This window comes from Delphinapterus leucas, chromosome 17, assembly GCF_059928025.1.
Source record: "Delphinapterus leucas isolate spDelLeu-1000000601 "Yukka" chromosome 17, BTC_Dleu_Yukka2, whole genome shotgun sequence".
In the NCBI taxonomy this organism is placed as follows: domain Eukaryota; kingdom Metazoa; phylum Chordata; class Mammalia; order Artiodactyla; family Monodontidae; genus Delphinapterus; species Delphinapterus leucas.
Window position 1 is genome coordinate 55,259,838 of NC_143145.1, and position 26,709 is coordinate 55,286,546.

General features: G+C 34.3%; 1 protein-coding gene across 1 annotated transcript in view; it reads left to right on the forward strand.

Moving 5' to 3' along the window:
• MMP16 (matrix metallopeptidase 16) overlaps window positions 1–26,709 on the forward strand; it is a 357,858-nt gene that overhangs the window by 137,889 nt on the left and 193,260 nt on the right. The window contains exon 2 of the mRNA XM_089898989.1: window positions 22,352–22,500. Coding sequence (XP_089755115.1) covers window positions 22,352–22,500 — 149 coding nt within the window. The remainder of the gene's footprint in view (window positions 1–22,351; window positions 22,501–26,709) is intronic.

A 26,709-nucleotide genomic window follows, 5' to 3' on the forward strand; every position in this document is an offset into this window, starting at 1 on the left:
TCATTCAATATTTATTGAGTACCTAATCCATGCCAGGGACTTTTCTATATGCAGTTTAATAGGATATTCATGTTCTCTGCTCTGATGGAGCCTAAGAGTCCAGAAGGTGAGAGACAAAAAAGTAAATTAAATATCTATTTTGGAATTTACTTTAGAGGAATGAAATAGGTTATGCAAATATAAAGTAATAGGAGAGATGTATTTATTTAGGATGATTTGGAAAGTCTTCTCTCTGAGGAGGTGCCATTTGAGCTGAGACCTGGAATACTGAACAGAAGCAACCAGACATCAAGAGAAGGTCAAAGTCTCTTTTCCACACTGTTACATAGTATTCCACTGACATATTATACCACAATTTATTTATTCATTGCCTTCTCTAGTTAGAAGTTTTCTTTTTTCTCTATTAGAAAAATACTGCTATAAACATTTGGGCACAAGTCTCTTGGTATACATGTGCAAGAATTTCTCTAAAGCATATACCCAGAAATAAATTTACACAGTCATAGATATTTATATATACTTTAATATATTCCAAATTATTTCCCAGCATATTGTGTATATTTACATTCCCATTATCAGTATGGAAGAAGGCCTATTGTTCGACAATTTGCCAGTACTTTCAATGCTATTTTTTTCTTAAGTTATATTACTCTTAAGGGATATGACCTAAAATAATTCCCTCTCAACTTCAGTGACACTCTGATTCTTCCTACTTCCTGGTATCTCCACTGCCACTTTTGTTGGTGTCTTTCCATTGGTGCCCCTTAAGTGTTGGTGTTTCATCCTTCTCTTTTGTGTTCTCTCTCTTTCTGTGTCCTACTTCTTATTTCCCTCTCTCTGTTCCACTATTGCCCTCAAAATGCACAGCCCTTATAATTTTGCTATTTTTGTTATATCAGTGTTCACATTGCCAGGGAGTGTATGATGACAAAGATTTAGCTTACCTGCCACATTACAATAGAGAAGTCAATTAAGGATGAAGGAATGCGACACAGTTGATGTGTGTAAGTAACACTTGATCCATTAGAAGAACTATCCATGGATTGTAAAATGAAGGAAAGGTAGCAATTTGTATAGATAAATGCAATTAGGGACATGTCCTAAGAACAGATGATAAACTATCACTGATGCCTGTTGCAGATTTTGAGCTAGTGTCTTAAAAGTATTGTAAACATAAATTACAAGACATGGCAGGAGGCGAGAGGAATCCAGCAATTAGAAAACAGAATTTTTGGTAGAGAGTGGATAAGGCTCCTACTTAAGAGGAGGAGATCCCAGAGAGGCTCATGAGATGTTCGTCAGTAATGGCACATGGTAGCAAAGGAATGGTTTTTATTTGTTTTGTGGTTTCTTCTTAATGGGTGTAGACATCACAGATATTTTTGTCAAGAAATATATCTGTTACCTAAAGTTGTCATGTATTCTTCAGATATTTTGGGAATATAATTATGTTATATAAATAATTATAACATGTACAAATGTGATTTTTTATCTATTATTGTTGAACTATAATATTTTGTCTATACCCTGTGCTAAGCACTCTTGTAGGGATTTTTTTTTATTTAACCCACACCACAATTCTATGAATTAGTGATAGTATTATCTCCATTACAGATGTACAAACTGAGACTTACAAAGGCCATTTACTTTGCTCAAGATCATAACTTGTAGGTATCTGATCCAGGCTTGAACCCGTGTCCTACAGACTCAAAGGCTATACCCATACCTACAACGTACTGTTACTTATCAGTGATGACTTAAGTGCCCAATGAGCTGCATGCACACTAAATTCTATGAGAGGCTAGAGAGGGGGATAAGGAAAGATAAAGACTTCAAAGAAGATGGGGACTTGATCAACCAAGGCACTTCGCTATATGCAGGAAAATAGTGGTATGGGGCTAATGTAAACATAGGCAGAGCCTGGGAAACACGTTCTATGGCCCATAAATAGGCCAATTTGGATAATATCCAGGGAATATATAGGTTTTTAGACAGAGTTGAATTTGCAGAAGTAGATATGTATGAACTTTTAGAGTTTATTAAATGCAAGGATAAATTTTAAACCAGTATAGGAAGTAAATGATAGCAATCATAGTGTCTTTAACAGGAAAGTTAAAAAAAGAAATACTATTTTAGGCTAACTAATCTTTCAGTACTAAGTAGGATAAATCAAAATGGAGCCGGGAAATGAATTAGGCAATTAGGAAGTGTCACATTATTAAGCCTGGCCTAGGGAAGTGACCTTGAAGATCGAAAGAGGACAAAGGAGCCTTTTTATAAAAACTTTAAAATGCTTTCAAAGTTGTATTTAAATAATATTACCATTACCCAGTGAGGTTTAGGAGCCCTATCCATGTGCCCCTATAGTGTCCATACAAGATTCTATCAGAATATCTGCTTGTTTCTCTGATGATTCAACCATGAAGCTCCTTGATGGCAAACAGTTTGCTATTTCTTTCTATCCTAGTGCCTAGTATTCTGTACAACAAAAAAAAAAGTGAATATGCACCAAGCTTAAATAAGATAGTAATAATAATAATACCTGTAACATGCTTGCAGGGTTGTGTCTACCTTTGAAAGATATCATGAATTCATCTACTTACCCATCTCCCCAGCTACTGCCAGAATTGCATTTACTAACTGCTCCACTTGCACTTATATTCCCTTCAATTCATTGCCTATACAGCAGCCAGAATGATACTTTTCTAGTACAGATTTTATTGTATCACTTAAAGGCTTAAAACCATTTTCTGCTTTCAAATTAAAACCCTACAAGTTGTTGCATAATCTTGTCATAAAACTCTCTTTTCTAGATTCATTCCCCCTCAACCAGAGTAGCTTTCTTTCAGTTTCTTGAAAACTCAGAGCTCTCTCATGATGCTCCAGTTATCTACTGCAATGAAACAACCTGCCCCAAAACTTAGTGGTTTAAAACAACAACATTTGTTTTGCCCATGAATCTGTAATTTGGACAAGTCTCAGCAAAGGGAGCTTGTCTCTGAGAGTACTACTCACAGGTTAGGAGCTGGAATCACCTGAAAGCATGTTATTCACTTGTTTGGCAATTGATGTTAATTGGCTGAGGCTTTAGATGAGGCTGTCAGTGGTACCACCTATATGTGGCTTTTACATGTGGCTTGTGCTTTGTCACAGTGTGGAGGCTGTGTTCCCTGGGTAAGCCTCCCAAAAGAGAGAGAACCAGGCAGAAGCTGTATCACATTTTCTAACATAGCCTCAAAAGTTGGGCAGCATCATATCCATCATACTCTGTTAATCTAAAGCAAGTACAAGGACTAACCCATAACCAAGTGGAGGGGAAATTAGACTCCTTTTTATGGGACAAATGTGAAAATTTTTACATCTTTTAAAACGACTACCCATGCCTCTGGGCATTTGTACCTGCCTATCTGTCACCTTAATATGAACTTCATTTTCTTTTCTTTTCTAACTTTTATACTTCAAGTTTCAGTTGAACTATCCGCTTACTACATGTGCCTTCTTATCCTCTACATCTAAATTAGGTCCTTTAGTTAGACTTCCACAACACTCCATGTTCTTTTAAAGTACTCGTTACCATCTGAAATGACATATTTACTTAATACTTGTATTGCCAGCCATCAGTCTGTCAGTTCCATAAGACCAAAGATTATTCATGTATTATTCACTGATATGACTGAAAAGCCTAGTCAAGAACCTGTACATTATAGTTTTTCTGTAAATACTTGTTTATTAATGCGCAATGGAAGAGGTTTGCTTGTTTTTAAGACCCTTATTCTTTAGAGGAATTTGGAATAGGGCTTCTTACCCTTGAGAAACTTCAATTAACTTATTAACCCTAAAGCATATGTATTTTTAGAATACAGGTAACCTTATTTTTAAAAAAAAGTGTTCTTAATGTCATAAAGCATTCAACCTTTTAATTTTCTTAGTTATAGTAAATGTTAAACTCTTTCAACCCTCAATGCTATGCTATTCCCCTAAAAAAACAAAACCAAGTTTTACATTTCCAAGAACTATATACCCTCAGGGGCAAAGGATGTTGCAAGATTTTGAAGCACAAGATTGTCCCTGGAGAGAGAAAGCTGTTTTGTGAGAGCACCCAGTACTGAAAATGGAATACATGTGTTTTTGTTGTTTTTAAGTATTATTTCACTGTTCACTGTATCATCTGGAGTTATATCAGGAGAATCTATCCTCATTAACTCACCTCCCTGCATCAAATTAACTTTATGTTTAGTGCTTCCAAAAGTACAATATACGAATGGATTGGCAATATGAAACCTCTTTTCTTACCATTTGGCAGAGATCAGAAAGAGACGGGAGACACCTCTCCTTTGTCTTCAGAGGACTATGCTGTTTTGAAGAGAAACTTTTAGAGAATTTAATTTTATTTTCAAACTTTTACTTGAGAATCATAATAATTTCTAGCCTTCTGAGAGCTGCTTACACTTTCTCTTTGGCAACTGGTAGCATATGGGTTCTGATGGGCAGATAGGTAATGCTTATATGTGCTTATAATTTGTTTTTGTTTGTGTTTTGTTTTTTACAGTGAAATGGCCCAGCTTCCCACTGATGGGATTCAGCTGTGTGAAACAAGACAGCTGATTTCTGACCTAGAATGTCCTGTGTAGATCATCCTTAATCTTATAAAGGCTAGGTGTGCCAAAGACTCACTCTTCTTGCCTTTTTGTCAGTTGTTAAGATCCAGAGCCATTTTATATCCACACTGAGACTTGTATTTCTGGATATCACCTACCTGCTCTGAGGTTGCCCTGAGCGAGTTGATTAACCCTTCTCAATCTATTTGCTCACCTGTAAGGTGAAGATAATAATACCAACCTCACAAGCTTGAATAGCCTAATATAGTAGAGAGATTAACACAGTGCTTGAATTAATAAATGTTAGTGTTTGGTGTGATGTTTACACTGAATATCAGTGTTTTCCAATAGCAATTTTCAAGTAGTAAAAAGAAGTCCCCATTGATGTTTATCTCCAGGTATGGGGAGGGAAGGTACAATCTGAAGAGCCAAAGAAAAACTTAAAAACTGCTGTGTTCTTTTCCAACAGTGACCCAAGTTGTCACTCATATTTTAGCTTGTTCTGTATTTCCTAGAGCTTATCTAGAGGTGCCTGGAAGTTACTAACTTTTGCTATGAATCTGATAAGCTGAGGTTTGTTATTCATGTTTGAGACACTTAATGTGAGTTTGAAGACTCTCATTTGGGTCCTAGTTGTGTGTGTCAGGGTGGGGAGGGGATGAATAATTGGATAGTTAACTCAGTGAGCAGGAAACAGCAAACAGCAAAAGACCATTTGTAAGGTTTCAATTGTGATATCAACTGGGCATTAATGTATGGGTTCCTCACTTAGATATCCTCATAATTCTATTACCCAAGCTCAGAAAATACCAGAAACTGTTTTAGGTGTTGTGCCTATCCTGTTAAATGAGAACAGAAGGATAAAGAACAAACATGTAAAACACAAAGCTCCCATGTAGTGTTATGATAAATGCAGTGAGAGACTTAAATGGGATGTTATGTGGTGTTGGTGGTAGTGGTAAAGTGGAGTCAGGGAAGATTTCTATGAAGAAGTCTAATTTGAACTAAATTTATAAATATGAAGAGAAGTGTATTTTTGTATTTCATACATAGGAAAAATAAATGCAGTGCCCTAAGACAGAAAATAATTTAGCTTGCTCCAGGAACAGGAAAAAAAAAAAAAAAAAAAAGACCATGTGCTTGGAATGTTAAGAGAAGGTACTAGAAAAAGAAGTTAAAGGGATGTGTGCTCACTCCCTCTTTCAAGAGCACCAAACCACAACTAACTGCTGAACAATCATCAACAGAAAGACACTGGAACTCACCAAAAAAGATACCCTCCACAGACAAAGGAGAATCTGCAGTGAGATGGTAGGAGGGACACAATCATGATAAAATCAAATCCCATAACTGCTGGTTGGGTGACTCACAAACTGGAGTACAATTATACCATGGAAGTTCACCCACTGGAGTGAAGGTTCTGAGCCTCACGTCAGGCTTCCAAACCTGGGAATCTGGCAATGTGAGGAGAGAATTGGACTTTGAAGCCCAGCGGGATTTGATTGGAAGACTTTGACAGGACTGGGGGAAACAGAGACTCCACGCTTGGAGGGCACACAGAAAGTAGTGTGCAAACCAGGACCAAGGGGGAAGGTGCAGTGACCCCATAGGAGGCTGAACCAGACCTAACTGTTAGTGTCAGAGGGTCTCCTGCAGAGGCAGGGGGCAGCTGTGGCTCACCACGGAACAAGGACACTGGCAGCAGAAGTTCTGGGAGGTACTCATTGGCATGAGGCCTCCCAGAATCCACCATTAACCCCACCAAAGAGCCTGTAGGCTCCAGTGCTACATTGTCTCAGGCCAAACAACCAACAGAGAGGGAACACAGCCCCACCCATCAGAAGACAAGAGGATTAAAGTTTTACTGAGCTCTTCCCACAACTAGACCCTCCCATTAGGAAGCTTGCACAAGCCTCTTAGATAGCCTAATCCACCCGAGGGCAGACAGCAGAAGCAAGAAGAACAACAGTCCTGCAGCCTGTGGAACAAAACCATATTCACAGAAAGACAGACAAGATGAAAAGGCAGAGGGCTATGTCCCAGATGAAGGAATAAGATAAAACCCAAAAAAAAACAACTAAATGAACTGGAGATAGGCAACATTGCAGAAAATTAATTCAGAATAATAATAGTGAAGATGATCCAGGACCTTGGAAAAATAATGGAGGCAAAGATCGAGAAGATGCAAGAAATGTCTAAGAAAGACCTAGAAGATATAAAGAACAAGTACCTAGAAGAAATAAGAACAAACTAACAGAGATGAACAATACAATAACTGAAATGAAAAATACACTAGAAGGAAACAATAGCAGAATAACTGAGGCAGAAGAACAGATAAATGATCTGGAAGGCAGAATGCTGGAACTCACTTCTATGGAAAAGAAAGGAAAAAAAGAATGAAAAGAGATGAAGACAGCCTAAGAGACCTCTGGGACAACATTAAACACACCAACATTCGCATTATAGGGATCCCAGAAGGAGAAGAGAGAGAGAAAACAGCCAAGGAAATATTTGAAAAGATTATAGTCGAAAACTTCCTGCACATGGGAAAGAAAATAGCCACCCAATTCCAGAAAGTGCAGAGAGTCCCATACAGGATAAACCCAAGGAGAAACACACCAAGACACATAGTAAACAAATTAACAAAAATTAAAGACCAAGAAAAATTATTGAAAGCAACAAGGGGAAAAGGACAAATAACATACAAGGGAACTCCCATAAGGTTAACAGCTGATTTCTCACAGAAACTTTGCAAGCCAGAAGGGAGTGGTAAGATAAAGTGATGAAAGGGAAGAACCTACAACAAAGAATACTCTACCCAGCAAGGATCTCATTCAGATTCAATGGAGAAATCAAATGCTTTACAGACAAGCAAAAGCTAAGAGAATTCAGCACCACCAAACCAGCTGTACAACAAATGCTAAAGAAACTCTAAGCAGGAAACACAAGAGAAGAAAAGGACCTACAGTAAGAAACCCAAAACAATTAAGAAAATGGTAATAGGAACATGTATATCGATAATTACTTTAAATGTGAATGGATTAAATGCTCCAACCAAAAGGCACAGACTGGCTGAATGGATACAAAAAGAAAACCCATATATATGCTGTCTACAAGAGACCCACTTCAGACCTAGGGACACATACAGACCGAAAGTGAGGGGATGGAAAAAGATATTCCATGCAAATGGAAATCAAATGAAAGACAGAGTAGCTAAACTCATATAAGATAAAATAGACTTTAAAATAAAGAATCTTACAAGAGACAAGAAAGGACACTACATAATGATCATAGGATCAGTCCAAGAAGAAGATAAAACAATGATAAATATATATGCACCCAACAAAGGAGCACGTCAATACATAAGACAAATGCTAAGAGGTGTAAAAGGGGAAATCAACAGTAACACAATAATAGTGGGGGACTTTAACACCTCACTTAAACCAATGAACAGATCATCCAGACAGAAAATTAATAAGAAAACACAAGCTTTAATTGACACAATAGACTGGATAGATTTAATTGATATTTATAGAACATTCTATCAAAAAACAGCAGATTACACTGTCTTCTCAAGTGCACAGGGAACATTATCCAGGATACATCACATCTTGGGTCAAAAATCAATCCACAGTAAATTTAAGAAAATTGAAATTGTATCAAGCATCTTTTCTGACCACAATGTTATGAGATTAGAAATAAATTACAGGGAATAAAAAGTAAAAAGCACAAACACCTGGAGGCTAAACAATACATTACTAGATAACCAAGAGATCACTGAGAAATTAAAGAGGAAATAAAAAAATACCTTGAGACAAATGACAATAAAAACTATGGGATGCAGCAAAAGCTATGGGATACAGCAAAAGCTGTTCTAAGAGGGAAGTTTATAGCAATACATTCCTAGTTCAAGAAGCAAGAAAAATTTCAAATAAACAATCTAACCTTACACCTAAAGGAACCAGAGAAAGAAGAACAAACAAAACCCAAAGTTAGTAGAAGGAAAGAAATCAGAAAGATAAGAGCAGAAATAAATGAAATAGAAACAAAGAAAACAATAGCAAAGATCAATAAAACTAAAAGCTGGTTCTTTGGGAAGATAAACAAAATTGATAAACCTTTAGCCAGACTCATCAAGTAAAAGAGGGAGAGGAATCAAATCAATAAAGTTAGAAATTAAAAAGGAGAATTTACAACAGACACCACAGAAATACAAACCATCCTGAGAGACTACTACAAGAAATTCTATGCCAATAAAATGGACAACATGGGAGAAATGGAAAAATTCCTCAAAAGGTATAACTTTCCAAGACTGAACCAGGAAGAAATAGAAAATATGAACAGACCAATCACAGTAATGAAATTGAAACTGTGATTAAAAATCTTTGAACAAACAAAAGCCCAGGACCAGATGGATTCACAGGCAAATTCAATTAAACATTTAGAGAAGAGCTAACACCTGTCCTTCTCAAACTATTCCAAAAAATTGCAGAGGAAGGAACACCACCAAATGTATTCTATGAGGCCACCATCACCTTGATACCAAAACCAGACAAAGATACTACAAAAAAAGAAAATTACACACCAATATCACTGATGAATATAGATGCAAAAGTCCTCAACAAAATAGGAGCAAACAGAATCCAGCAACACATTAAAAGGATCATACACCATTGTCCAGCAGGATTTATCCCAGTGATGAAAGGATTCTTCAATATATGCAAATCAATCAATGTGATACAATGTACTAACAAACTGAAGAATAAAATCCATATGATCAACTCAATAGATGCAGAAAAAGCTTTTGACAAAATTCAACACTCATTTATGATCAAAACTCTCCATTAATGGGCATAGAGGGAACCTACCTCAACATAATAAAGGCCATGTACGACAAACCCACAGCAAACATCATTCTCAATGGTGAAAAACTGAAAGCATTTCCTCTAAGATCAGGAGCAAGACAAGGATGTCCACTCTTGCTACTATTATTCAACATAGTTTTATAAGTTTTACCTATGACAGAGAAGAAAAAGAAATAAAAGTAATACAAATTGGAATAGAAGAAGTAAAACTGTCACTGTTTGCAGATAACATGATACTATACATAGAGAATCCTCAAGATGCCACCAGAAAACTACTAGAGCTAATCAATGAATTTGGTAGTTTCAGGATACAGAATTAATGCACAAAAATCCCTTGCATTCCTATACACTTACAATGAGAGATCAGAAAGAGAAATTCAGGAAATAATCCCATTCACCATTGCAACAAAAATAATAAAATACCTAGGAATAAACCTACCTAAGGAGGTCAAAGACCAGTACTCAGAAAACTATAAGGCACTGAGGAAAAAATAAAAGATGACAAAAACAGATGGAGAGATATACAATGTTCTAGGATTTGAAGAATCAATATTGTGAAAATGACTGTATTACCCAAAGTAGTCTACAGAACCAGTGCAATCCATATCAAATTACCAATGGCATTTTTTATAGAACTAGAACAAAAATCTTAGAATTTGTATGGAGACACACTAGACCCCGAATAGCCAAAGCAATCTTGAGAAGAAACAAAAAAAACAAACAGAGCTGGAGGAATCAGACTCCCTGACTTCAGACTATACTGCAAAGGTACAGTACTCAAGACAATATGGTACTGGCACTAAAACAGAAATATAGATCAATGGAACATGATAGAAAACCCAGAGATAAACCCGCACATCTATGGTCAACTAATCTATGACAAAAGGCAACAATATACAATGGGGAAAAGGCAATCTCTTCAATAAGTGGTGCTGGGAAAACTGGTTAGCTATATGTAAAAGAATGAAATTAGAACACTCCCTAACACCATATACAAAAATAAACTTTAAATGGATTAAAGACCTAATGTAAGACTAGACACTATAAAAGTCTTGGAGAAAATCATAGGAAGAACACTCTTTGACATAAATCACAGCAAGATTTTTTTTTGACCCACCTTCTAGAGTAATGGAAATAAAAACAAAAATAAACAAATGGGACCTAATGAAACTTAAAAGCTTTTGCAAAGCAAAGGAAACTATAAACAAGACAGAAGGACACCCCTCAGAATGGGAGTAAATATTTGCCAACAAGTCAAAGGACAAAGGATTAATCTCCAAAATATATAAACACATCATGCATCTCAATATCAAAAAAACAAGCAACCCAATCAAAGAATGGGCACGGGACCTAAATAGACATTCCTCCAAAGAGACATACTGATGACCAAGAGGCACATGAAAATCTGCTCAACAACATTAATTATTAGAGAAATGCAAATTAAAACTACAATGAGGTATCACCTCACACCTGTTAGAATGGGCATCATCAGAAAATCTACAAACAATAAATGCTGGAGAGGGTGTGGAGAAAAGGGAAACCTCTGGCACTGTTGTTGGGAATGTAAATTGATACAGCCACTATGGAGAACAGTATGTAGGTTCCTTAAAAAACTAAAAATAGAATTACCATATGACCCAGCAATCCCACTACTGGGCAGAGAAACCATAATTGAAAAAGACACATGCACCACAATGTTCATTGCAGCACTACTTACAATAGCTAGGTCATGGAAGCAACATAAACGCCCATCAACAGATGAATGGATAAAGAAGTTGTGGCACATATATACAGTGGAATATTACGCAGCCATAAAAAGGAACGAAATTGGGTCATTTGTAGAGACGTGGATGAATCTAAAGACTGCTATACAGAGTGAAGTATGTCAGAAATAGAAAAACAAATATCATATATTAAGGCATATATGTGGAACCTAGAAAAATGGTACTGATGAACTGGTTTGCAAGGCAGAAATAGAGACACAGTTGTACAGCACAAATGCATTGGCACCAAGGTGGGTCAGATGAATTGGGAGATTGTGATTGAACTATATACACTAATATGTATAAAATAGATAACTAAGAAGAACCTGCTGTATAGCACAGGGAACTCCACTTCACTGTACAGTAGCAACTAACACAACATGGTAAAACCACTATACCCCAATAAAAAAAAATATTAAAAATATCATAAAAGAATAAAAGACTAAGAGATAATTTTGTGTCTGATACATAACAAGATCAATAAATATTAATTTCCCTTTAGCTCCACTAGTTCCAAAAAGTAGAAAAAAAGTTAAAGGGTTAACCATGACTGTGCATGGACTCATAAGCCACAGTAAGGAGTTTGAATTTTATATTCAGTTGTTGGGTAACTCCTAAAGGTTTATAATCAAATGAATGATATAGGTTGATCTACTTAAAAAGACAGCTCATGCCACTTCATGCACATTAGGATTACTATTATAAAAACAATAATAAACAGAAAATAACAAGTGTTGGAGAAGATGTGGAGAAATAGAACCCCTTGTGCATTACTGATGGGAAAGTAAAATAGTGAGGCTTCTGAGGAAAACTATGAGAATTCCTCAAAAAATTATACTTAGAATTGCCTATAATCCAGTAATTCCATTTCTAGATATAACCCCAGAAAACTGAAAGTTGTGATTAAAATAGATATTTGTACACCAGTGTTTATAACAGTATTCTTTATAATATCCAAAAGATGGACAAAACACAAATGTTCATCAACGGATCAATGGATAAATAAAATGTGGTATATACATTCAATACAATAGTATTCAGCTTTAAAAATTATATTTGTAATATCACATGCTGTAACACAGATAAACGTTGAAAACATCCTAAATGAAATAAGCCAGACACAGAAGGACAAATACTGTATGTATCAGTAATGCGAGGTACATAGAGTAGTCAAATTCATAGACAGAAAGTAGAACAGTGGTTACGAAGGAATGGTAGAAGAGGATGGGGAGTTATTGTTTAATGGATACAGAATTTCAGTTTGTAATTATGAAATAGCTCTGGGGATGGACGGTGGTGATGGATGCTTAACAATGTACTTAATGCCACCAAATTTTACTGTTGAAAATGGTTAAAACGGTAAATTTTAAGTTACATATATTTTACTGTAGTTAAACAAAAAACACTTCATATTAGTTGGGGAATGAGAGAGAATAGTAGCAATATGTAAAGCACAAAGGCCAGTTGGAGAATCTTGTAATTTCTGGTAGGTGCTCTGGACAAAGGAGTGGCAGCAGAAATAAGAGTTTCCATTCAATGTAAAATTGGAGCTAAGGCATGATGATGGATTGAGTATGAATGGTGAGAAAAAGGAGAATTAAGGGTGATTCCTATATTTTTGGGTTAAACAGCAATGTGATAGCAGGGTCTGTGCATTATGGTGAGGTCAGGATTAAAGGGTTAAATTGGTGTGCCATCAACATGTGTATGGTATTTGAAGGATTAATTTTAGAAGAGATAACTGAGGAAACTGTAGATACAGTTGACCAGAAACACTGAGACTTATTGTAGTCTTATTATTATAGAAAGTGCTGGGAAGTAATTAATGAAGTGAGAAGAAAGGATAATTCTCTGGCAAAGATGGTTATAGTGTTTTTTTAAACTACGAAACAGAAATGGTCATAAGTATTCTGGCATGGAAATAAGAATATTAGTTGAGCTAGGCAAATTGGACAGTGCAAGGCAGTTTTGCATTGGCAATTAGAGAAGCCCTCAGAAGTAGGAGCTAGTGTTACATCCAGAACCTAGGCAACAACAGCTCCTTTCATGATGTAAAATGGAATGTTTTGTTTGTGTAAAAACTACAAAAACTCACAGTTATTGTAGATATGTTTTCAGACGGTCTGCTCTCTCAGTTTGAAATGTGAATAGGGTCTCCTAGAATTTCCTAGGATATAGATAGGCAGCTGGGTCTCTTCCATGTCTAAGAGGCAGCCTTGAAGAACAAAGTTGACCTCGGGTGTAGTCAGATCTCTATTTGAATACTGATTACTCCTCTCTTATTTGTGTGTCCCTGGGTAAGTTATTTAATCTTTCTGGGGTTTTATTCTGTCATTTATAAGAGAGATAATAGAGCTAATAATGCTTAACTCGCAGAATTGCTATAAGATAAAGCATGTAAACTGCCTAGTACCTAGTAGGCAGTAAAGGACTGGCAGCAGTTGTTATTATTATGGATGTCTGTTGGGGGTGGAACTGAAATTTCAGTGTGACCAAAAAATGGATTCTATACAACAAAGTAACAAAGGCATACTTGGAGACCAAATTATGAATGTCTTGGAAGTTATTCTAGGGAGTTTACTCTACAGGGCTTCAGTAGCTTCAATAGTGCCTGACAGAAAGGAAAAGCTTGGGAATTGTCACAGCCAGAATATATTATATAGATACTGATAGACTGTGTTCTCATCCCTTAGGGAGAGTAAGTGACTATGTCATGGAGAGAATTTAAGGAATTAGCTTCACTTTAAAACATAGAGTAACTTCTTTCTATCAGATCATTGATCTCTGCACTTTCTATTGCATTCCTCCATCAGTCATTTTTTTTAACATTCACAATCTTATTTACCATTATATCTTTGAACTGACTAACTAAACATTATATGTGTTATAAAATATCCTCAAAATAGAAATAGTAAGATGAGTTAAGGATGACAAAATTAAATAATAATCTTTGTATTTTACATAATAATTGCATATATATTGTTTTGCTCTTATTAGAACTATTTTTTCATGGAGAGTTCTATGGCTGACTATGCTTCATTATTTTGAAAATATTGATTTAATACTTTAAAATATGGGAATTTCAAGATTTGTTTATTTCTTTTTTTTATTGGTGTATAGTCAACTTACAATATTATATTAATTTCAGGTGTACAACATAATGATTCAATATTTTTATAGATTATACACCATATAAAGTTATTATAAAATATTTACTATATTCCCTGTACTGTACATTACATCCTTGCAACTTATTTTTTTATAAATATATCAATTGTTTGTACCTCTTAATCCCCTTCACCAATCTTGCTCCTCCCCCTACTCCTTTCCTCTCTGGTAGCCACTAGTTGTTCTCTGTATCTATGAGTCTGTTTCTGTTTTGCTATATTTGTTCATTTGTCTTTATTTTTGGATTCCATATATAAGTGAAACTATACAGTATTTGTGTTTCTCTGGCTGCCTCACTTCACTAAGCATAAGATCCATATATTTGTAATCTTCTTAAAAATTGCCATGGACAAAAAGACACCTCATAAAGATATGTAAATGCAACAGAAAAAGCTATGTCATTAGCTAACTACAAACCACTAGGCTCGTTCTATAATCTTATTCATCAGTTATGCAAAGGTTTTTCAGCAAAATTCAGATGGTAAATTCTCATCTTCCATGATGTCTATCAATTGTTCTTAAAAACAAATCGAAAGGTGTTGCATTTTCATCTTTTTAACAAATGGACTTACAACCTACTGAAATTATTCTTTTGGCAGGTTATTTTACAGGTGGAAAATTATGTTTCTGGAATTTTAAAGTAGGAAATTCTGAGACAGTTTTAATAGGTGATGTATTCATATCTTTTCAGTACAAATTCATGTGATAATGGAAACACTTCCAGACATGCATCTTTACAAAATTACTCTATGTGGGGCATATTTCTTTCAAAAGCATTTTTTTCTCCTAATTGCTAAAACATCACTTTTATCTTAATGGGACAGATTATATGTTCTTTTTATTCATATTCCCAATGTAGCTATTGAGTAGTATATTGCAGTTGACGCTTGAACAACACATGTTTGAACTGTGCAGGTTTGCTTACATGCAAACTTTTTCAATAAATGTATTGGAAAATTTTTTGGAGATTTATGGCAATTTGAAAAAACCTTGCGGATGGACAATATAGCCTAGAAATACCGAAAAAATTAAGCAAAATATATGTCATAAATGTATAAAATATATGTAAATATACACATACTTACAAATTATGTTATTCAACTGTTTATGTTGTTGGTAAGGCTTCTGGTCAACAGTAGGCTATTAGTAATTACATTTTGGGGGAGTTAAAAGTTATACTCAGATTTTTGACTGCGTGGGGGGTCACTACCCCAACCCCTACATTGTTCAAGAGTCACCTGTATTTGCAACCTCTTGTCTTTACGGAAAATGACAGCACTTTTGTCTTTTTGTAAAAGAAATGCAAAATTTATGTAAGTGTGACAACTTTTTAAGTACTTTGCCCTGAGATAAGCAGGAAACATCTATGTGGTACAAAATATTTTCTTGGTCATTCTCCATCACATCACAAAGTATTACAAAATTTCTTCTTTTTAAAATGACTAATCCATAAATCCATTTAAAAATAGCTGTATTTTGCAATGTGCTGGAATCAAGCTAACTATTGAAGGTGACACACTAAACCTTTAGACAAACTAAACCACAGTTTGTACTGTGGAACTCCATCTCCTCCCTCAGGACACCTGCTTGAACACAGATGATGAATGTATGAAGTCTGTCCAAGTGAGGGAACCAGAATCAATCTGTGCATTAAATAAAAGTGAAGTTTATTTTTTCTTATTTTATAGGTAGGAGAGTTCATGCATAAATGTGTGGATGTGTGTATTAAATACAATGCTCTGGTATTTTGTGCCTAAGTTTCAAAGATATTTTGTACCTCTACCTCAAAGAAGCTAAATCTGCACCCCACCCCCACCCCAACCCAATAAAGGCAAGTTCAGTCCATCATCTACATGACTTAGGCTCAAGTAATGTCTTTTAGAAAATTCACAGTAAAGACAGATAAGGAGACAGTGTATCGCAGTACTCTAACTTTCCAGCACAACAACTAACATATAATGGAATCTCATTAAGCGCTGTTGTCTTTTTGTTTGTTTGTTTATTTGTTTGTTTTTACCACTAGAGTTCAGCCATTACTGTTTGAGGGGCTTCACTCCCACAGTTGCTAAATACAAAGTACAATTCATTTTTTTTTTTAAAGCATCTTCATTGGAGTATAATTGCTTTAAAATGTTGTGTTAGTTTCTGCTGTATAACAGTGAATCAGCTATACGTATACATATATCCCCATAACCCCTCCATCTTGCATCTTCACTTTTATGCAGAATGATAAAAGTCTCCTTAACCTTTACATCCTAAGTTTTTAGTTTCTATCATAAATTAGAGAATCACATGTTAAGGTGAAAAATATGGTCATGATGATCATTATAACTTTTAGTAATGGCCCCAGCTATTTTCCATCTTTTTGCCCAGTTGACAGTGTCTCTTGATTGGTAAGATGTTCAGTGGAGTATCTTTTGGTCCTTCCACTGCTTCATTTTCATTTAAGAAGCCATTTAAGCAACAGTATAATTCTAAAGAAATTGCATACTATATATGAAATTTCAAACACTGATTCATTCATGGTGGGGATGGGATGGTGATTTAGAGCTCCTTTAGATTTTTGAATGAACAGAAAGGTTTTTGCCTCATTAACTTATCCTATGAATTTTCAATTTGACCAATTCTGAATGACTGCTCCCACATAAGTCTTTTGGTTAATAGGTAGTTATAATTCATATTTATAGCCACTTTTCAGACTAGACAATTTAGGTCCTAAATTCTGCCACTCTTTATAACCAGTGAATATATGGAATGTCAGTGAAAAATGTCCTCAAGCTTTTGCTAACTTTGCTGATGGTACCACAAAACAAGGGATGATCAGGTTTTAGTTGTTTATTTTGGTTAATAACAGAATTTTACAAGTATGTTTAGAAGTCTCATATTGAAAATGGAAAATAACTTGATAACAATGAAAATTTAACTCTTAAAAATACATTCTTCCGGTTGCATTTTATTAAGAAACTCAGTTAATTATATCAGAATAGATTTAAATATTTTGTTAGTAAATATGTTCAATTTAACATGAAGCCAACAGTTTTTAAAATGTATGTGCCAATATAATAAAAAATGCATAATTATTTAAATGGAAGTGATTGTTATCATAAAAATATACTTATCACCCGTTTCTTTGTTCTTCCATACTGAGTACTATAATTTGGATCATATAATCACTGGGTATATGAAACTTGCATTTGGCCTTACCAAACATTAGCTGAAATGAAACTATGCCTGAAATAACTGGCTCAGTCACAAATAGGAATATGGACTGGCAAAGTGATTTTTCAGATTAAATAAAATTCCAAACCCTACTTCCCTTTTCTTCCTCTCCAAGAATTTCTATAATATCTAAAATACATCCCTTCATGCCCTAATATATTTATTATTTTAATCATTTAATTTTTTCTTCAGGAGGAAGGATGTCTGTGTTTCATTTCATTGTGTTCTCTAATTTCAATGTGTTGGGTCCTGTCAGTGAAGTAGATTTAGGGTTCTTGCCTTTGTGATTCACTTGAGTAAGTGAGTAATAATATCTTAATTTTATATTAAGGTATTGATAAACTTATTAGCCTCAACAGCTGGAGGAAAATTTACTTCTCTTGATTTCAGTACTGGACTGAGAGATTAAATAAGAATATATATTCTAAAAACGCTCTGCTTACATTTGCCATTAGGCATAAGAACTATTAATGTCTCCTCCTTGTTGTTATTGCTGTTGAAAGCCATATTTCAGGAGACCACCCTAATATATGGATATGGATAGCTAAGTCAATTAATACAGGTTTTCACTATATGGTTACATGAAATGTTTGTGACAAGGACACTTTTTTAATGAGTTTACTGAAACTTTGTGTGCCTGCTACTCCTTATTTATATTAGAATCTAGTAAAGGCAATATCTATTAGCACAGAATTTAAGTGTTTGCCTTTTATTGCCTGATATATCTTCTTGCTCTGCAGAGAAAATAACTCTTCTGGTTTTTCCTCCATTTAGGTAATCACTAAGTGTAGGAAATTGGTTTTGTCCACAAGACAGCAAGGTATTTGAATATATTAGTAACACAGAGAATGTAATTCAAGGTTAGATTTTGTTGCACCATTTGAGGCTCTGTAGTTGCTTGTTTTAGTGATAATGAGATGGGCTGCATCCTAGACAGTAAAAGGAGTCAAGTTTTCCCTCAAAGAAACCTGTTTGCCTCCTAATATATTTTCTATGCTCTCAAATGCACGTCAATCCAGAGAGCAAAAGAAAACAAAGCAAAGAAAACAAAATAAAAACTAATTTGCCAATTTTTTACATTTCCCCTTTTTGTTTTGGGACTTGGGGAATTTTCAAGCAATATATGATTGTGCACCTGCTGTAGTTTCTCTTTCATCACAATTCTGACTACTTAAATCTCACCTGCATTTTCAGTCTTGCCCATTCCAAGGACAAATCTTAACTTCAGTAGGAAAAATTTCAAGAACTCAGAACAATTAGTAAGCATAAAATAATAATATGACTTACTGAGCAAGAATTATGCTAGTGGCTTTATATATTCTCAAGCCTCACATGGACCCTACACATACAATATCATTTCCCCCAAATGCACACATAAAGAAAATTTTCCTTAATTATCCACTATGTGCATTTGAAAACATTGAAGAAACATCAAGGCACAAAATAGGGATATATTTCATACAACAATGTATGAGGATGGATGTCTATGGCATAGTCTTTAAGGGATAAGTTGTACCTTCAAATTTTACTTTGTAGATTTAATGTAATTTTTTAACAAATAAGATATTATAATTTAGTAGAAAACAAAAAAAGTTATAAAGGTTTCTTCTATGTCACTTCTATTATATCCCAATTTCCCCAACTTCTTATTGTTCACTACTATAGAATGATGAAACGCTAAGCCACCTATCTTGCTCTGTTTCTACAACAAACATGTTTTATTCTATAGAGTAGAATAAGGTTACTTATACAAGAGACTCCTATACTTCTTTGATGATTTTGAGCCAGTGTTTATTCCTGATCTTCACTTTTTGAACCTGATCTTAATTCATTAGTAACTTAAATGTCAGTGTTTACAAAGCACTATGAACTTCGGCCAGAGTGGTTTCCTACCCTTGATGCTGAGTGTACAGTACGGCTTGTATTTGGCTAGTTTTACATCACCATGTTGACCAAATTATTCTCATACAAAGAGCATTAGCATCTTATTATTTAGGGCTGTTTGGTACAGACTTTTTCCTATCATACCAAAAATGATTGGACTCTCAGAATTCTGTGGTCTCAACAGCATAAATTAAATAATAGAAAACAAAAGCAAACTCAAGAGAGGGTATCCCCTTGGTGATTAAAAAATTATTGAAGCAGATATTTGTTTTCATCTGTATTTCATACATCGGATATTTTATATATATATATATATATATATATATATATATATATGCACTGAAGATAAAATTACTACTTGAAAGCATTGTAGGTATAGTCACTTACTTTTTACCTTGACCTAGAGTAAGGCTGTCTACAGCAGGCTTTGCTTCAATAAGAAATGTTATTGAGGCCTTGCTGATTTCATACTCTAATGTGACACCAATATAGTCATGTGTGATCTTCCACTGTTTTGTGGAAATTTGCATTACAAATTTTAATTGATAATTATTCCTGGTCAATTATTGATGATGTCAGAAAAGATTTCTTGATTAACCAATAACAATGGTATGAAGAATGGACAACTCAAAGTGACCCATAATCTTATTGACATTGATTTGTCAGCCAAGAAACAGACTTTGATCATAAAATGGTAGATCCCTTAGCCTTTCTGATATTTTACAATTAAAAATAGTTATGCACTTTTTATTCATTTGGAAAAACAGCCTTTCATGATGAATGACATAATATAAAAAAAATTTGGAGAAAAATCACCATTCATTTTTTATGTAATTCTAACTTATTTGTTTGAAAGGCTAAGGCATAAATCAAATACATATTTTTTAGAGCATATTATTTTTTCATTATGCACTTAAAATTCATATATTTTATAGTCTCTATTTGTATGTAAATCATAGGGCTTATTAACAGTTTTTTTCTTTGCTGTTCTCACAAATGTGATTGACAGTAGCTTAGCACCCTTGAGTAACCTAGCAACAAGGTTTCTTACTCTATAGAAGGTAAGAAATGGATGCAAACAAAGTGCTATGGGAAAAAATAAAAGAGTTCAATTTCAAAATATTTGTGCATGTATACTATTAAAAATCATGATGAAATCTAATTTGGGTGAAATTGGTTGACAATAGGTATTGAATTTCCTAGTAAATAATATATTGCCAGTGAAATCTTGTCTCCTTCATTCAGGAAAAAAAAAAAAAGTCTATTTCAGACTGTACCACTGTTGACTAGGTTACTGAATATATGTCTTCCTTAGCAGCCTATTCATTATAGATTAGATGAGGAGAGTGTCTGGGCATGTTTTCACTATGTGGTAGATGAGTTTACTAGATGGAATTTCAACAGTAAACCTTCCTGACAGTGATGCATTTGCTAATCCCTTAAATAGTTTTAGAATAAATGTTTTGTCTTATTTTCAAGGGGTTGCGCTGCACATTTGGGGGTTCAATTTCTTGGAAATACCACAAAAGATTCCACCTTGTGTTTTACATGTTAAGAAGCTGATATATTTAATACCTATTTCTTTTGGTGAAATTTAACTTCTATAATTTCTGTTTATTATCAATGAGAAAATAACTCTTTTCTGTTTTAATTGTAAGGTCATAATGGAAGTGTATCAGGTATTGGGAGGAAGCTACAACTTCACAGGATCATTATATGATGAATAGACTCAGGTGGGAGGGGAAACACATACTGGTGAATACCTTCCGTTAAATAGCACAGCTTTTATTTTGTGCCAAAGGCAGAATTACCTGGCCTTTCTCAATTTGATAGGAATCTTCAAGAAATCTTAGAGCCTTATGAAAGATTGAAGTAAGGGACAGCAGGATGGGATATGAGCTGGACATATGATTGTGCATTTAAAATGAATGCATAGAATTGTAAAACTAGAAAGCATCCACTCTCTGGTAGAGATCCCCCCCAGATAACCCAAGTTTTGGTTATTTTTAAAATCTAACCTTAAATGACTCAGATTTTGGCTGTAATCATGACTGGGTGTAAGCTCAACATCAATATCTTCCTCTCACTATCCTCCCAAATCTCTCTTCCCTAGGGAAGACCAGAACTAAAATCATGATATCCTTAAGGAGAGGGACAAATATTCTCACCTAAATAGTCTGATTTTATCTCTATGTGAAAAGTTTGGTCACTTACATGATTTGGTTTGAAATGAATCAACTGTAAATAAATGAAAGGTTATCCTTTACATGAGAAAGAGTTCTCTGTCCTTGAAGATATCTAGCTACAATTGGATAGACCAGTTGCATAGAATTCATACCTCAAATGTCATTATAGAATAATTGTTCTACATGTGATGATGCTACTAGTAACAGCTATAGTCAGTGTCTAATTATTCAGGAAAATGACATTTCAGATGTGGCATATGCACATTAACTTCCCCTTCCAGCATAGATGTCTCAGTGGGGTCATACTCTTGAAAAAATATCTTTATTTTGGGAAGTTGAGTTCCTAGAGGGCAGGGATCATCTTATTTGTGATTTTATCCAGTATCTACTATAGTATTCTATACAGTGTAAGCTTGAGACAAATGATTAATCTTTTTCTTTACAATTAGAGTTTGTGTGTATGTTAGAAAGATCTGTAACAACCACTGAAATTATACTAAAATAACCTAAACTACATAATATGTGTTAAAAAGAGACAAAATTAAATAATATATGCCCTTAGAAGAGGAAATAAAGTTTAAAAATCAACTATAGACAGAACTTAATTACCATAAAATTACTGTTAAATTGTGAAGTTGATCTAAAAAGAGGTGTACTTGTTATTGCAGGTTTGGTTACAGAAGTACGGCTACCTTCCACCAACTGACCCCAGAATGTCGGTGCTGCGCTCTGCAGAGACCATGCAGTCTGCCTTAGCTGCGATGCAGCAGTTCTACGGCATTAACATGACAGGAAAAGTGGACCGAAACACAATTGAGTAAGTAATGGCATCTGCACTCTTTTTTTCTCAGCTCTTGAGCCAAACTAAGTGGGCTGAAAAACCCTTAGTGAACTCCATCAACCACAAATGGAATGATTTTTCTCATGAACGTTTCTTTGGAACTTAACCTATGTTAACTCCACTCCCCTGAGATTTTATAAAAAATTAAAACACCAAATTAAGTTTATTCACCTGGACTTTAGCAATACATTTTCAAAATAGGAAAGAAAATACCAACAATGGGAGTCAAAGTAGATGTACAGCTGAAGCCACTACTAGAAGAGTGGTGATAAGTGATGTGCTGGAGCTGGATTGTATGGCTGGAGGGAGTAGTGTGTGCACATCTCTTTCCCTAAATGATATCACAGCAGTAGCTTGAAATTGGCCAAAGTCAAAATATTGAAACCGAGGAAAATAAAAAACTGCAAATCAGTGCTCTGTTTTTGAGGGGGAGGGAATCAGAGAGACAGTTAATAGCTTACTAGCTTTCTGCTAGTGACAATTTTCATACTAGTTAAATCAAGGGAAGAGTTTTCACTGAAAAGTCTGTGCTTTCAATCTTTTAGTAACAAAGGGCTTATTTCTACTCTTTAATAATATTTGTTATTTTATTTATTGTTTTATCAATCATTTGTTCATTTATTTGTTCAACCAGTCGCACTTTACTGGGCATTTTATCTGTGAAAGAGGCATATACAGATCCAAAAGACAGTCTCTTCTTCAAAGGAACTTCAAGTTAACTGTATAGCTAGACACAGTCATAAATTGTTTTACCACAAGTACACTATGAAACAGCATTATTGTTTCTAGACAACAAAGGAGGAAATGATTAATTTTTTTAGTGCAGGGAAGAATTATTTGTGTTCATTGAGTCTTTGATACTCAAAAGTAAATCTACTTCAGCATTTATAATGATCAATACACATTAAACCTACACAATAGGGAAGATAAGAATACATTTTTCTCTCTACTTTTTCAAGTAGAAAACTGAAAGTCAAAGGCTAGTTGAAGTCAAGATTAGCTTCAGAGTCCAGATTTTTTGACATTTACTTGGGGAAGTTTCCACTATACCATGCTGTGTGCCTTTGAGAAATGACACATTTTTCTTAAATACCTGAAGTGCCCGGACTCAGGCGTATATAATTAATTGTTACATGTTAAACTAATTTAATATATAATTTTAAAATTCTATTTTGCCTTCTAATACTTAAAGTATGATGTTAGTCATACTATTTCTATTTCATCAAAACAGAAAAAAACATATAACAATGGCTTGAAGATTAAACAGTTTTCAAGCAGTTTGAAAAACTAAATTGGGATAGGGAGGGTGGGAGGTAGGGAGATGAAAGAGGGAAGAGATACAGGGACATATGTATATGTATAACTGATTCACTTTGTTGTAAAGCAGAAACTAACACACCATTGTAAAGTAATTATACTCCAATAAAGATGTTAACAAATAAATAAATAAATAAATAAACACATTACCTCTCCTAACATTTTTCATAGATACTTAAATATTGAATTTGATTTGAGTCTGTGAAAACAGAATGAAGAATTAATATAATGCATTCTGTGAGAATGAGAAAACTGTTATTAATATTGGGAATACAATTTTGATATTTTGGATCTACTGCCCTGTAATCATCGCAATTCTCTCTTAATAGTATACTATCAAAAGTTCATTTTAAGTCATAACATACCTCTTATTCAAAATAAATATAGTGTTAAATTAATAAGCAAAACCTCCAGCAAGCCCTGTGTTTCATTGCTGTGTACAATACAGAACTCCATTTATATTATACTCTTTATCCCAACAATTTAAAAAGTGCTCTGGACAAGCTTTCTTGTTCCCTAACGCAGAGCTGATACCTTCTAATTCACTTTTTTGGAAATTATGACACAGTTTTTAAAAATACGATAAATGGTGACTTGGGAAACAAATTATTTTAAATATGCTTATTACTAGATACTAAAATTGAGAGAGTGGAGTCCTATAAAAGGTGTCATTTGTGTTTCCCCCCACTTTTGAAAGCCCCTGCTAATCATTGAAAAGACTCAGGATGGATAAGGTTGATTCCCTAAAATAGCTAGAAAAAGGTCTTTGTCAGGACATAATGGAAGAGGAATGTGTGCAGGATTTATTTGGACCCTTCATGTGGAAAGGGGTCTGAACAGCAGTATGAAGTAAAAGATGCAGAGGTGCAGAGAAAGACACGGGTCTTTTCCTGACATACAGTGGCTCAGATTACAGACCAAAAGAAAGGAATGTGTCAGTGTGTAGGTGTTAAAGTAACATTTCTGTGAGCTATAGCATTATAAAGGAAAGATCAACCAAATAAGCAGCCTTAAATTTAAAACCAACCAGTTTTTCTGCTTGCTTTTTGTTTTCCTTCTTTAAAAGAGTTTTGTTCTAACTCAGTTATTTTGAAATTAAAAATGCATCTTTCTCTTTAAAGAGAGTGTTACACTTGGTCATTATTTCTAGGTGAACCCATTAAAGCCTTGTTGAACCCTGGTCCTTTTCCTTCCTAGACAGTGATGCCTCCTCTGTCCTCTGTGTCATTCTCATTGTCACTCATACTAGAAACCCTGCTTCATGCTAGAAGCAGCTTCATTTGCTTCCTGTCTGTTTTTTCCACTGATGTATCCCCAGTCTTGGGGTATTGTTGCTCAGGGTACTCAGCTCAAATTATGTACCATTTTTGTAAGTGTAATCCCTATAATCATGCTACTTAAGCAATTTTCTGCACTTCTATAATATTAAATGAATGTGTGGTAACAATCCATGCTGAAATTGCATTCTATTATTTTACATAGTCAAATTATAATGTATGAATTTTTTCATCTAAGTCTTATTACATAAAATATGTAGTAAAATTAGAGACCTAGAATTATTCATCGGTATTAATGTCTTAGGATTCATTCATTCATTATGGCATTTAAATGCCATAAACATTTATCTAATTTTAGAGTCTTGTTGAAATCAATTGTTTTTAAATTAAGTAATTATATTCTTTTTTGGCAGACAGACATTTGGTGGATTCGATCTATAATTCTTGGGTAATGAAAAGTAATGATGCCAATTATAATAATCCCTATATTACATTGAAGAAATTAACCATTTTCAAGCAACAAATCTGGTTATTACCTTAAGTGGCATATTATATAGCTTTTGAATTAATTAACATTGGCATTGGAGAGATAGTAGTGGTAAATACTTATACCATCCCCACCCAAAGTGAGCTAATTATCATATGTTGCAATGGTTCTTTTAAATTATTGGTTACTTAGCTAATTTTAGTAAGCAAGCTCACTTAAATTCCTTAATAAGTGAATTAATCTATGTTATGCATAAAAATGCAGTGTTTTGCAAGGATGGAAAAGGATAGCAAGGCAATAATAAGAATGAGTCTAATATGTTTTTATAATATTAATAGTAAGTATTTTAAAATTTTAGTTTATCTTTTTATGTGTGCACAATGTTATGCCCTGAAGCATACTTGATGGGATTTGTAAGGTGATCTTTCTTTCTGTTTTTATCTCTCTCTCTTTCTTTCTCTCTCTCCATATATATATATATGCGTATGTGTGTGTGTATACACATACAAACATGTATGCATTTATACATATATACTGGATGATCTTAGTAATTCTGTTTAATTTATTTAAATCATGCCCAGAAATTTGTCTTAATTAAAAATTATTTTAAGACTGAATAAGTAGCTTTATTTAAAGAATTATTATGAAACTGTAGTGATATTTGAACTCCTGATTTTGGAATTCAAGTATTTATTTAGATATATCAAGAACTACAAGCTTTTTGGTTTACTTATCCAGATGTTCCATGATTTTTTTTCTTTTGTCTAAATTATCAAGTTAAGACTCTTTATTTTCAATTTGGATATAAAAGATAGATCCATCAGTAATTAAAGATTTTTCTTTGTTATTTTTTAACATAACAATGGTACTCAAAGCTATAACATTATAGCATGGGTCAGTCCACATTTTGGTAGCTGCAGAAGGTTGGTTAACAGCTAAATGAGCAGGGTCCTTAGAGCCCCATTCCAAAAGGTAAAAGGAGAGAGGTGAAAGCTTGAGAAAGAGGTGACACTCTAACAGAGCTTTTGTTCACATTGCAGATCATGGAGGCTTAATACACTTATTCTCTGTGCTTGGGTTTTTAAGTACTTTAACTTTGCAGTT